Source organism: Centruroides vittatus, unplaced genomic scaffold (assembly GCF_030686945.1).
Source record: "Centruroides vittatus isolate TY-2023 unplaced genomic scaffold, ASM3068694v2 contig_378, whole genome shotgun sequence".
NCBI classification, from domain to species: Eukaryota; Metazoa; Arthropoda; class Arachnida; order Scorpiones; family Buthidae; genus Centruroides; species Centruroides vittatus.
In genome coordinates, this window is record NW_027122199.1 from 1 (window position 1) to 14,203 (window position 14,203).

The following is a 14,203-nucleotide window of genomic DNA, read 5'->3' on the forward strand; positions in this document are numbered from 1 at the left end:
CTGAGAAACTAATTAATATTGTACTTTCGCTCACTAGAATTTTTTGTCTGGAAAGATAAAGAAGAGAAGTTGGTAAAATCATCTTTTATATCACGTAATGGTTCAACAATACTTTCCGATGGCAGAATTAAAAAATCTATACATGTCATCGATCAGGAAATTATGTTCCAAAAGGATGTGGGAAACGTCAAATAAAATCACAGGGATCTTGCAAAAGTGGAAAGATATGTCTTGCTTCTATTGAGGTTTTCATCACATCAAATTCAATAATAGTTAAATACCATAAAAATCACTGTGGACATGATTTCAGTCTTGCACACATCCATTTGTCTGATAGTGAAAAAGCAGTTATTGCAGGTAAAGTGTATTTTACTGGTTGATTTGCAAAAAGTAATAAATGATTAATTATCAATACTTTACTTTTTAGGAATACTTGCTAATGGAGTCATCCTGCAGAGAATCTTAGATGATATTCGAGATACTGCAAGTAATGAACTTTATCGCATTCATCTTGTGACAAGAAAAGATTTGCAAAACATTAAGTGTGCATATAACCTTCAGGAAAAGAAGAAATATCATCCTGAAGATAAGTTCAGTGTGCAGTTATGGGTGGATAAAATGAAATCGTTAGAACAGTGTCCAGTTTTATATTTTAAACAGCAAGGGGAAGTTGATGCTCAACAGAAACTTGGTAATGAAGATTTTATATTGATAATCATGTTACCTATTTAACAAGAATTATTAAAGATGCTAGAACAGCAGATGATCTGTGTGGACTCCACTCATGGCACTACTGCATATGATTTTTATCTTAGTACTATATTAACACTTAATGAGTTTGGAAGTGGGTGGACCATTGTATTGATGTGTTGTTAAAGATGACTCGTGACAAATTGTTTGAACGCATCATAAAGATGTGCAAGGGGACTATTTCACACAGGCAAGCAAAAATACATAAAAGTCACAAAGAAAGTGAAGCAATAGCATTTTGTGATATTACCAAGTCATTGACAGTATACAATGGCAAGTAAAATCACAAAGCATAACAAATTCTATATATGTGGTGGAGAAAAAAAATGAGAACATTGAAGACCATACTCGATGCAAGTTGTTATGTAACAAATGTAATGTGTGCGTACATGTGTATTCATGTACATGTCCGGATTACGAAGTAAGTTTAAACATGTGTAAGCATATTCATGCTGTAATCAAAATAGAAAAAGAAACTTCTAACAGGAATGCAACAAATGAATTATCTTGTGACATTTTGGCTGATGATCCGAATACACTTTTTAAGAGTGTAGAAAATTATCGTGTATGCATAAGTAAAGAAACTAAAACTATTGATCAATCGTCTGAATATTGTGAATTGGAAAAAAATTTAAATGCAGTTCATGCAATAGTGAAAAAAAGAAAACTCAATAAAATACAAATGTGTGAGCTAAACACTTTCCTTAATGATTGGTTGAGAAAAATTTCAGTGGAATCCTCATTTAACATTAATTCAAGCACTACCTGCAACAATATACCTGCAAATAAAAATATTACAAAGCAAACTAGATACAAATCAACTAAACAGAAATCCAAGAAGAGAGATTCAGCATATTCCATGAAAAAACCTAGCGAAGCACAGAAGGAAAACATTCAGAAAATGATGCAGAATAAAGGAGAAAGTGTTTTAGAGATCCATACTGATAATGATCATGTATACTAGCACATTTACATTTTGCTTGTATTTACAGATATTAAATTGAACACATTTAATTGGATTTACTACCGTTTTGATTTATTTTATCAAGTAGTTTTAAAGATGGTAGAACTTTTCACTCAATCATATTTTAATAAAGCATTTTTGTACATTTGCTGTAATAAAATCATCAAAAACAACAAATTTAAATTGCAAATTAAGTGTTTTTTGTACATATTTCATTAGACAATATATATTTTTAACCTTACAGAAAACTTTTATGTAATATTTTAAAAAATATTACAACAGAATGTCCTGACTGGAAAGGCAGATTAGTTAACAATTTAATATATATATATTTTCAGCTAAACATAATTTATTCTTTTTAATGCATAATTGTTAACTTAATATTCAAAATGTTTTATTTTTTGTACAAATTCTGTAATCCATTGGTTTGCTTTTCAAATCAAATCCTGTGGAAACAAATATAGACACTGGATATCATTTCACTTTATATGTTCCTAGCAACCAGGTATACAGCACATATGAGGCATCTAGAAATATTCATTAGTATGGTAATATTATTTTAACAAAAAAAAAGGCTAAAACATAGCTTACTATGAAAACATTACAGTACAAATGGTTATTTTTTCCTGACATTCATATTGATATGAAATATGGAAATGTAAAATAAATATTATGATAATTTAAATATAAAGTATTTTATGGAAATTCTTATTTAGAACATATAATTATTATATTCAAAGAAATTTAAATACAGTATTATTGATTGTTCAACAATTTATATAGGAATACTATACTTCAGTCAAATTTGTATGACCATTTTTTAAATTAAAACATATTTACACATATTATGGAACTAGATATATGAACTTTCTGTGAATGTAAAATGTGTTTTCTTAACCCACTGATTTTGAACAGACATTCAAAAGCACAAAAATATCTATTGACAAAAGAACTCAATCCTAACTGAAGCATTTCAGAAAAATAACTATTAATTAGTTATTTTTCCAATTTAATAATCTATTAAAGATCTCGCAGGCCGGATAGAAACTATTCGCGAGCCGTAGCTAGCCCGCGGGCCAGGGGTTGCCCGCCGTTGATCTAGTCTGCTCATGATTCACATAATCGGGCGAGGGCGGCCGAATATCTAACAGGCAGTCGGCTAGCAGCTCACAACCGGTCCGGGATATAAAATTAGATGCTTTATGCGTGTGTCGCTTCTACCGGCTAAACCGGATGAGGTTGGTGCTCTGTAAACCGCATGTGCCAATGCCTATATAATCTGGCTGATTGGAAACACCCGGTTTCGACATTCCTTCCGCCACCGAATAATTCGAATATACAATAGCAATCTTATCGTGTTTTTCACATGTAGTATAGAAATTTGTAAAAGATACATAATGCAGTTATAATAAAATATTAATTTTAATTAATGCAAAGTACTGTACGTTAAAATATGAAAATTTATATTTTATAAAATACAAGGGAAGGTCATTGGAAGGTGGAATCGGCGCTTCCATCGCTTCCAATGACAGCACGCCACTGATTATAATAATCTCTCTATATAAAATACTTAGCTTAAGCTCATGGGGCGAAGCGAAGATGGTTTGGGCCGAGAGACTAGACGTGGGAATTAGGCCTAAAGAGGACATGATATGGTTCGATTCCACGTGAAGTGCCAAATGTCTGGTCTTAACTTTCATCTATCCGTTTTCGAGATTAAGGAAGGACAGACAGCAGTCGGTAGTGGAAATTTATAGGTCTACAATTTTTAAAAATTTTAGCTCAAATAAACAAAAGCCCATGGTACGAGCGAGTGTACTGAATCAAGTAACCACGGAATTGGAACGTTCAAAAACTCGTGGTATTCAATCGATTCAAAAAAAAAATATTCTTTTTCTCTTGAATTCAGTAGGACATTTTGGAGGAATACTTTAAACATTTTACTGCCATGATAAACAGTGTTATGCTGCATAACACTGTTCATATTTCAATAACAGAACGTGAAGCTTCACGTTCTGTTTTTCAGATACAATAATGTTCGCTATAGTAGTTGTTAAACTAATGAACCTTCACTATTAATGCATGCTGCAAATATAATTACTGGACAATTAATGGAAAAGTTGTACTGCCATCCAGTTATAAAAAATAAAATAAAATTTATGGATTGCGTAGCATATTAAGCGAAAACATCTGATATTATTAGAAAATGTGGTGATTGGTTTATCACTCGTGGTTTTTTTTTTTTTTTTTACTCAAGTGGATTGTTTTCATAGAAAGACTATAAAACTCATAAGTGACGAAATTTGGTTGGCGAGTGATTAGGATGGCACATAGTCCTCTGAGAGGCTGGGAATCGAGTACAAACGGGTAAAATCATACCAGAAATTTTTCAAAGCGTGGTTGATTCTCATATGTCGGGTGCCTTTCTCACCAACATCCACTCCGTTGTGGGCCTAGTCGCATTGATAAAGAACAGATCCGACAAAATCCATAGTGGACTTGCTAAAAACAGAACCCTCTCAGTGCTCACAGAGCGAAACTTTAGTAAAATGTCCAGTATATATAGCAATTATAATTTAACAAATAAATAACAAGCAACAGTAATTAGTTTCACATAAGATTTATTTTCCTATATCAGTAAAATGCAAATCATTACATATTTTCAAATATTGATTTTGTTTACTTCAGAAGATAAGGATACTTCAGGAGCTAACAATTACCAGTCACTATTGTAGGTGTATCATCACGAAGACCGTAACACCAACACTTGTAAGACCAAGGACAGAATCCACCTTCACCATTTGCGCCTTTGCATGCTGCGTTGCATTCTACGTTTTGCAGACAAGTAACTCTGCAACCTGCTTTATTTAGTGGGTAATCGTGTTTCTTACAATTTACATCTAAATAAATATAAAACAGTCTTTATACATTTAAGGTTAATCATTGTCTTACCTAAATTATATAGATTGAATCAGATAAGTAGCTACACGCTTGATCTCATTGTGCTCTTTACACCATTTGATTTACTGGAGACGTAATAGAAGAATTTGCAAGTCAAGTATAATTAAGTACATTTAAAATAAAACCACATTTATTTTATTGCTTAAAACTTCTTTCCGGTAAAATATATCAAATAATGTCAGCATACGGTGTGATGAATTGTGTGACCATTTTTCTGATTCCATTAATTTATTAATATTAGCACTTTCTATTTATTTTAACTAAATAAATAAAATATAATATAATATAGTATTAATATAATATAATTATAGGATAATATAATAAAGTATAATGTAAAAAATATTTATTTCTACTAAATAAATAAAATTACAAAGAATATTTTTTACCCAATATTAAAAGAGCTGCAACGAAACTCAATATAAAATAATTCATTTTGGGTCTTCTGATAAAGTATGAATTCTTCGAAGATGGCTTCTTCGAATTGATCTTTTCAACTCTATTTATACGAAGTGAATACATAAAACACATATGGGCGAATAATTATATTAGATAATAAAAATGATTTAATTTGAAGAAATAAAGTAATATTGCAATAATTATCCATTAAATTTATACCTGAAAGCGATTATTATTCCCTTCAAGTAAGTCAGGACAGCTGAGAAAACTATAAATTCGTATTAGTATACAAATAATTGCTTTGTAATTAAATATACTTTGTTAAAATAAAAATTCATCAAGCTGTTTCATTATATTTATTATTAAACAAGAAGAGATAAGCCTAGTTTTATATAAAACAATATAACAATTCTCCTTTAATTGCATAATGCTGAAACGTATTCAAAAGATTGTCTAAAAGAAATTTTATTTTTCATTTTATTTGAAAATGAACATTGGCATTCTTGAAAATTTTCTATTCTAGAAAGAATATTTATAATGAAAAAAAATTACACATTATTTTAACTAATAAAAATTTTATTATTATAGAAAATAGTAAATTAGTTACCGTGTATTTTACGGCATATAAGACAACCCTCATGTCAGCCCAGAGTATTTTAAGGAAAGTAACAATCTGTATGTTTGCCAACCCACTCCTTCGGCTTCAATATTTTTATTTTTATTTCTACTGTATTCTGGCTACAAAATCAAAACTAGAAACACACTTTTACTTATCGGTGTAAAAGATAAATTACGTAAACGTTGTAATATACAGTTAAAATTTTCCATTTAACTATTTAACATGAATGTATAAAATCTGCTTAGATATAATAATAGATTTGAATAAAAAATACATTCCAATTGAAGAGTTGGGCCAGATAGAAATTACTTGTAGATTACTAAAGGCTGTCTTTAGCAATTCATTAGTCTATGAAAGATTGCAACTTCACATATAAGAAAAACATAAATAAACGTCAACAGCTAACCCGATATACAATATAGCAATAAACCAACCAAAGCCGAACTTTCGGGCTATAATAATAATAAATTACGAGATAATTTAGTATTAGAGGTAGGCGTTAAATGCCAGCTCTTGCTAAATTTAATAATTATAATTTAATTAAATAATTTAGAACGAACTGGAAGAAAAGAATCGACCCGAACCGGGACGGGAACCCGCAACTCCTGCTTACCGTGTAGATGCGTTACCAGTTACGCTACCCGGACCCGGACAGAACGTTTATTTTAATACCAAATTATCTCGTAATTTATTATTATTATAGCCCATTCCAGCCAAAAAATTCGGCTTTGGTTGGTGTATTACCATAAATAGTTAATTGACTTTTTAATTTGTTTATTATTATTAAAGAAAACAACTTCTAATTTTCGTTTATATCAACAAAACTCTTATAAAAGAAAGTAAAAATTTTACTAAAAAAAGACGAAAAACCTTACGTTTTGAATAATTTTTGAAAAATTTATTTCTTGACGCCAATTTTGCATTTAAACAGTATGGCAGAGTATTATTTCTACTTTTTACGTCTAAGGTCGTCTCTTCATGCTGTAGACTTTAAGAAATGCAGTAATACGATTTAAGCGCAGGTACGAATTACGCTTACCGAACTATTTAAACCACTTTTCAATAAGTAATAACTATGTTCTATTTATCAACAACTATTAATAATTCAGCAGAGCAGGATCTTCACAGTAAATGAACTTTACATTTCTGAGTGCATATGTTTGTATGTTATTTAACATATATTATTATGCAAATTAAACGTAAAATTTTTAGACGTCCCAGTGGCGTAGCGAGGGAGGTGCAATGGGGTGTATCATGCACCGGGCGCCACTGGCAGAAGAGCGCCCAAATGGTCTCCAAGACAAACTATATGTGTTTCTAAAAAAGGGAGTGGGCGCCAATAAAGTGTCGTGACCCGGGCGCCAGTTATGTTCGCTACGCCACTGAGACACCCGTGTTTAACAAATCTTCAACGATAGTGCTCTCGAGAAGAGCGTGAAGTCTCGTCCCGTTATTTTAAAATTAATATCCCCGTTTTTTGGTTTCGTTTTTGTTTTTTTCTTCGTGTAGTCAACTGCTTTGTGATTTATGTCTATAACAATAACTTCAATAAAGTATTTTTTGAAGACATTGCTGGTATGTATGATTTGTCATTCTATCCTGCTCCGTGAACAGACAAATTATCGTTAGCATATCGAAAATTAAGCTAATTATAAAAGATCTTAACCATAACAAAATTAAAATAAAATCGGTTTATTTTTGGTCGCGTGTTCACCTATTTCTATTTACCATATGTTAAAATAACTTCGTTGAATACTTCGTTCGCACCGAGCATTTCAATGTAGAATGTGTCCAAGGCCGAAGACTATGACTTGGTGCGACCTCCCTAGACCAGGGATGGCGAACCTTTTTGAGTCCGCGTGCCATATTGTAAGCATACTTAGCTTTAAAGATGTTATTGCGTGCCAAAGTCTTATACTTCGAATAATTATATTTAAAGAAATTAAACGAATATGCTTTAATTCGAATAAATGTAAAAAATCTGATTGAAAAAAAAATGGTGATAAACAGGTGATCAACAGAAATCAGAAACGATGATTGAAAAGGACAAAAATCATATGATACATTACGTGCCAGATGATTTTTCATATGTGCCACTTTGGGCACGCGTGCCATAGGTTCGTCACCCCTGCCCTAGACCTTTCAATTTCGACTGAAACGACGTTCAATCGCGATCGACTCAAGAGAGTTCTTGAAACTAGATCTGGTCATAAGAGAGATCCCACAATCCCACGCCCATTCCATAGCGAGAAAATACAAGATGGCGGCGGAACACGTGTCGAGCTATCGACAGAGAAATAAAAAAAGAACTGTATTTGGAGAGACGATGATATCTGTCTATTATTAGATAAATACAGTACTTTTCCTTGCCATATATTTCTAACCAAAACTTCTATTTTGTTTCTTGATGTTCGTGACTTACCGCCTAGTTATGTCAGTTTTATCATCGCGTGTAATAGACGGGTTATTTTCAAGCGAACTGCCTGTGCAAACAGCACGACGTTTGAATGGCGACAGTCACAATCCAGACTGTACGTAAATCGAGATCGAAGTGAGTCGTGGATTGTGTGGGAACGTAGTATAACGCTGTTTCGCTTAGCGCTTTGTCGTCTATGAACGCATCCCCGCGGGTCTTACTGTACTATTATTGGGATATACTAATATACTATATAAATAATGTATTTTTTCGTACATATTCGGTTATCCGAAAAAGCGATTTTCCGAACAATTTGAGTTCCCAATTGATTCGGATAACGACGTTCTACTGTATTTTCTCTTTCAACAATGCATTCAATTGAATATACAGTAAATAAATTTAATATTATTCCTGTAAAATTTTTTAAATAGCTTTTAGTATAAACCGGATATTTTTTATATATTTTTTATAAATTAAAAACATTAATAATATTATAATTATCTCTCTATATAAAATACTTAGCTTAAGCTCATGTGGCGAAGCGAAGATGGTTTGGGCCGAGAGACCAGTCGTGGGGTTAGGCCTAAAAAAGGATATGATATCATTCAATTCCACGTGAGGTGCCAAATGTCTGGTCTCAACTTTCATCTATGTAACTCCGTTTTCGAGATTAAAAAAGGACAGACAGCATCCGATAGAGGGAATTTATAGGTCTACAATTTTTAGAAATTTTAGCTCAACAAGTAAAGAAAAGCCCATGGGACGAGCGAGTGAAGTGAATCAAGTAACCACGGAATTGGAACGTTCAAAAACTCGTGGTATTCAATCGATTCAAAAAAAATATTCTTTTTCTCTTGAATTCAGTAGGACATTTTGGAGGAATACTTTAAACATTTTACTGCCATGATAAACAGTGTTATGCTGCATAACACTGTTCATATTTCAATAACAGAACGTGAAGCTTCACGTTCTGTTTTTCAGATACAAGAATGTTCGCTATAGTAGTTGTTAAACTAATGAACCTTCACTATTACTGCATGCTGCAAAAATAATTACTGGACAATTAATGGAAAAGTTGTACTGCCATCTAGTGATAAAAAATAAAATAAAATTTATGGATTGCGTAGCATATTAAGCGAAAACATCTGATATTATTAGAAAATGTGGTGATTGGTTTATCACTCGTGGTTTTTTTTTTTTTTTTTAATAAAGTGGATTGTTTCCATAGAAAGACTATAAAACTCATAAGTGACGAAATCCGGTTGGCGAGTGATTAGGATGGCACATAGTCCTCTGAGAGGCTGGGAATCGAGTACAAACGGGTAAAATCCTACCAGAAATTTTTCAAAGCGTGGTTGATTCTCATATGTCGGGTGCCTTTCTCACCAACATCCACTCCGTTGTGGGCCTAGTCGCATTGATAAAGAACAGATCCGACAAAATCCATAGTGGACTTGCTAAAAACAGAACCCTCTCAGTGCTCACAGAGCGAAACTTTAGTAAAATGTCCAGTATATATAGCAATTATAATTTAACAAATAAATAACAAGCAACAGTAATTATGTTCACATAAGATTTATTTTCCTATATCAGTAAAATGCAAATCATTACATATTTTCAAATATTGATTTTGTTTACTTCAGAAGATAAGGATACTTCAGGAGCTAACAATTACCAGTCACTATTGTAGGTGTATCATCACGAAGACCGTAACACCAACACTTGTAAGACCAAGGACAGAATCCACCTTCACCATTTGCGCCTTTGCATGCTGCGTTGCATTCTACGTTTTGCAGACAAGTAACTCTGCAACCTGCTTTATTTAGTGGGTAATCGTGTTTCTTACAATTTACATCTAAATAAATATAAAACAGTCTTTATACATTTAAGGTTAATCATTGTCTTACCTAAATTATATAGATTGAATCAGATAAGTAGCTACACGCTTGATCTCATTGTGCTCTTTACACCATTTGATTTACTGGAGACGTAATAGAAGAATTTGCAAGTCAAGTATAATTAAGTACATTTAAAATAAAACCACATTTATTTTATTGCTTAAAACTTCTTTCCGGTAAAATATATCAAATAATGTCAGCATACGGTGTGATGAATTGTGTGACCATTTTTCTGATTCCATTAATTTATTAATATTAGCACTTTCTATTTATTTTAACTAAATAAATAAAATATAATATAATATAGTATTAATATAATATAATTATAGGATAATATAATAAAGTATAATGTAAAAAATATTTATTTCTACTAAATAAATAAAATTACAAAGAATATTTTTTACCCAATATTAAAAGAGCTGCAACGAAACTCAATATAAAATAATTCATTTTGGGTCTTCTGATAAAGTATGAATTCTTCGAAGATGGCTTCTTCGAATTGATCTTTTCAACTCTATTTATACGAAGTGAATACATAAAACACATATGGGCGAATAATTATATTAGATAATAAAAATGATTTAATTTGAAGAAATAAAGTAATATTGCAATAATTATCCATTAAATTTATACCTGAAAGCGATTATTATTCCCTTCAAGTAAGACAGGACAGCTTAGAAAACTATAAATTCGTATTAGTATACAAATAATTGCTTTGTAATTAAATATACTTTGTTAAAATAAAAATTCATCAAGCTGTTTCATTATATTTATTATTAAACAAGAAGAGATACGCCTAGTTTTATATAAAACAATATAACAATTCTCCTTTAATTGCATAATGCTGAAACGTATTGAAAAGATTGTCTAAAAGAAATTTTATTTTTCATTTTATTTGAAAATGAACATTGGCATTCTTGAAAATTTTCTATTCTAGAGAGAATATCTATAATGAAAAAAAATTACACATTATTTTAACTAATAAAAATTTTATTATTATAGAAAATAGTAAATTAGTTACCGTGTATTTTACGGCATATAAGACAACCCTCATGTCAGTTCAGAGTATTTTACGGGAAATAACAATCTGTATGTTTGCCAACCCACTTCTTCAGCTTCAATATTTTTTTTATTTTTACTGTATTCTGGCTACAAAATCAAAACTAGAAACACACTTTTACTTATCCGTGTAAAAGATAAATTACGTAAACGTTGTAATATACAGTTAAAATTTTCCATTTAACTATTTAACATAAATGTATAAAATCTGCTTTGATATAATAATAGATTTGAATAAAAAATACATTCTAATTGAAGAGTTGGGCCAGATAGAAATTACTTGTAGATTACTAAAGGCTGTCTTTAGCAATTCATTAATCTATGAAAAATTGCAACTTCACCTATAAGAAAAACATAAATAAACGTCAACAGCTAACTCGATATACAATATAGCAATAAACCAACCAAAGCCGAACTTTCGGGCTATAATAATAAAAATTACGAGATAATTTAGTATTAGAGGTAGGCGTTAAATGCCAGCTCTTGCTAAATTTAATAATTATAATTTAATTAAATAATTTAGAACGAACTGGAAGAAAAGAATCGACCCGAACCGGGACGCGAACCCGCAACTCCTGCTTACCGTGTGGATGCGTTACCAGTTACGCTACCCGGACCCGGACAGAACGTTTATTTTAATACCAAATTATCTCGTAATTTATTATTATTATAGCCCATTCCAGCCAAAAAATTCGGCTTTGGTTGGTGTATTACCATAAATAGTTAATTGACTTTTTAATTTTTTTATTATTATTAAAGAAAACAACTTCTAATTTTCGTTTATATCAACAAAACTCTTATAAAAGAAAGTAAAAATTTTACTAAAAAAAGACGAAAAACCTTACGTTTTGAATAATTTTTGAAAAATTTATTTCTTGACGCCAATTTTGCATTTAAACAGTATGGCAGAGTATTATTTCTACTTTTTACCTCTAAGGTCGTCTCTTCAGGCCGTAGACATTAAGAAATGCAGTAATACGATCTAAGCGCAGGTACGAATTACGCTTACCGAACTATTTAAACCACTTTTCAATAAGTAATAACTATGTTCTATTTATCAACAACTATTAATAATTCAGCAGAGCAGGATCTTTACAGTAAATGAACTTTACATTTCTGAGTGCATATGTTTGTATGTTATTTAACATATATTATTATGCAAATTAAACGTAAAATTTTTAGACGTCCCAGTGGCGTAGCGAGGGAGGTGCAATGGGGTGTATCATGCACCGGGCGCCACTGGCAGAAGAGCGCCCAAATGGTCTCCAAGACAAACTATATGTGTTTCTCGAAAAGGGAGTGGGCGCCAATAAAGTGTCGTGACCCGGGCGCCAGTTATGTTCGCTACGCCACTGAGACACCCGTGTTTAACAAATCTTCAACGATAGTGCTCTCGAGAAGAGCGTGAAGTCTCGTCCCGTTATTTTAAAATTAATATCCCCGTTTTTTGGTTTCGTTTTTGTTTTTTTCTTCGTGTAGTCAACTGCTTTGTGATTTATGTCTATAACAATAACTTCAATAAAGTATTTTTTGAAGACATTGCTGGTATGTATGATTTGTCATTCTATCCTGCTCCGTGAACAGACAAATTATCGTTAGCATATCGAAAATTAAGCTAATTATAAAAGATCTTAACCATAACAAAATTAAAATAAAATCTGTTTATTTTTGGTCGCGTGTTCACCTATCCCTATTTACTCTATGTTAAAATAACTTCGTTGAATACCCCGTTCGCACCGAGCATTTCAATCTAGAATGTGTCCAAGCCCGGCGACTATGACTTGATGCGACCTCCCTAGACCAGGGATGGCGAACCTTTTTGAGTCCGCGTGCCATATTGTAAGCATACTTAGCTTTAAAGATGTTATTGCGTGCCAAAGTCTTATACTTCGAATAATAATATTTAAAGAAATTAAACGAATATGCTTTAATTCGAATAAATGTAAAAAATCTGATTGAAAAAAAATGATCAGGTGATAAACAGAAACGATGATTGAAAAGGACAGAAATCATATGATACATTACGTGCCAGATGATTTTTCATATGTGCCACTTTGGGCACGCGTGCCATAGGTTCGTCACCCCTGCCCTAGACCTTTCAATTTCGACTGAAACGACGTTCAATCGCGATCGACTCAAGAGAGTTCTTGAAACTAGATCTGGTCATAAGAGAGATCCCACAATCCCACGCCCATTCCATAGCGAGAAAATACAAGATGGCGGCGGAACACGTGTCGAGCTATCGACAGAGAAATAAAAAAGGAACTGTATTTGGAGAGACGATGACATCTGTCTATTATTAGATAAATACAGTACTTTTCCTTGCCATATATTTCTAACCAAAACTTCTATTTTGTTTCTTGATGTTCGTGACTTACCGCCTAGTTATGTCAGTTTTATCATCGCGTGTAATAGACGGGTTCTTCTCAAGCGGACTGCCTGTGCGAACAGCACGACGTTTGAATGGCGACAGTCACAATCCAAATTGTACGTAAATCGAGATCGAAGTGAGTCGTGGATTGTGTGAGAACGTAGTATAACGCTGTTTCGCTTAGCGCTTTGTCGTCTAGGAACGCATCTTCGCGTTAAGCGGGGTCTTGCTGTACTATTATTGGGATATACTAATATACTACATTAATAATGTATTTTTCATACATATTCGGTTATCCGAAAAAGCGATTTTCCGAACAACCCCAGTCCCCAATTGATTCGGATAACGACGTTCTACTGTATTTTTTCTTTCAACAATGCATTCAATTCAATATACAGTAAATAAATTTAATATTATTCCTGTAAAATTTTTTAAATAGCTTTTAGTATAAACCAGATATTTTTTATATATTTTTTAAAAATTAAAAACATTAATAATAATTTCTCTATATAAAATACTTAGCTTAAGCTTATGGGGCGAAGCGAAGATAATTTGGGCCTAGAGACCAGAGGTGGAATTCGGCCTAAAGAGGACATGATATGGTTCAATTCCACGTGAGGTGCCAAATGTCTGGTCTCAACTTTCATCTATCTAACTCCGTTCTCGAGATTAAAGAAGAACAGACAGCATCCGATAGAGGGAATTTATAGGTCTACAATTTTTAGAAATTTTAGCTCAACAAGTAAAGAAAAGCCCATGGGACGAGCGA

At 32.2% G+C, this 14,203-nt stretch overlaps 1 protein-coding gene and 2 long non-coding RNA genes across 3 annotated transcripts; 1 reads left to right on the plus strand and 2 right to left on the minus strand.

Moving 5' to 3' along the window:
• Window positions 1–152: 152 nt before the first annotated feature.
• On the plus strand, window positions 153–1,714 carry LOC136975729 (uncharacterized; the record flags this gene model as incomplete). The annotated part of the gene is made up of 4 exons (XM_067270824.1): window positions 153–357; window positions 428–691; window positions 737–844; window positions 1,005–1,714. Coding segments are annotated over 4 exons (1,287 nt in total), but the record flags the coding sequence as incomplete, so codon positions are not given.
• A 2,604-nt stretch (window positions 1,715–4,318) lies between these two features.
• LOC136975718 (uncharacterized) lies at window positions 4,319–5,268 on the minus strand. The gene is made up of 2 exons (XR_010880814.1): window positions 5,062–5,268; window positions 4,319–4,614 (listed from the first exon to the last, which is right to left on the minus strand). It is a non-coding gene; the product is annotated as an uncharacterized lncRNA (long non-coding RNA).
• A 4,397-nt stretch (window positions 5,269–9,665) lies between these two features.
• On the minus strand, window positions 9,666–10,615 carry LOC136975719 (uncharacterized). Its single transcript, XR_010880815.1, has 2 exons — window positions 10,409–10,615; window positions 9,666–9,961 (listed from the first exon to the last, which is right to left on the minus strand). It is a non-coding gene; the product is annotated as an uncharacterized lncRNA (long non-coding RNA).
• Window positions 10,616–14,203: the final 3,588 nt, after the last annotated feature.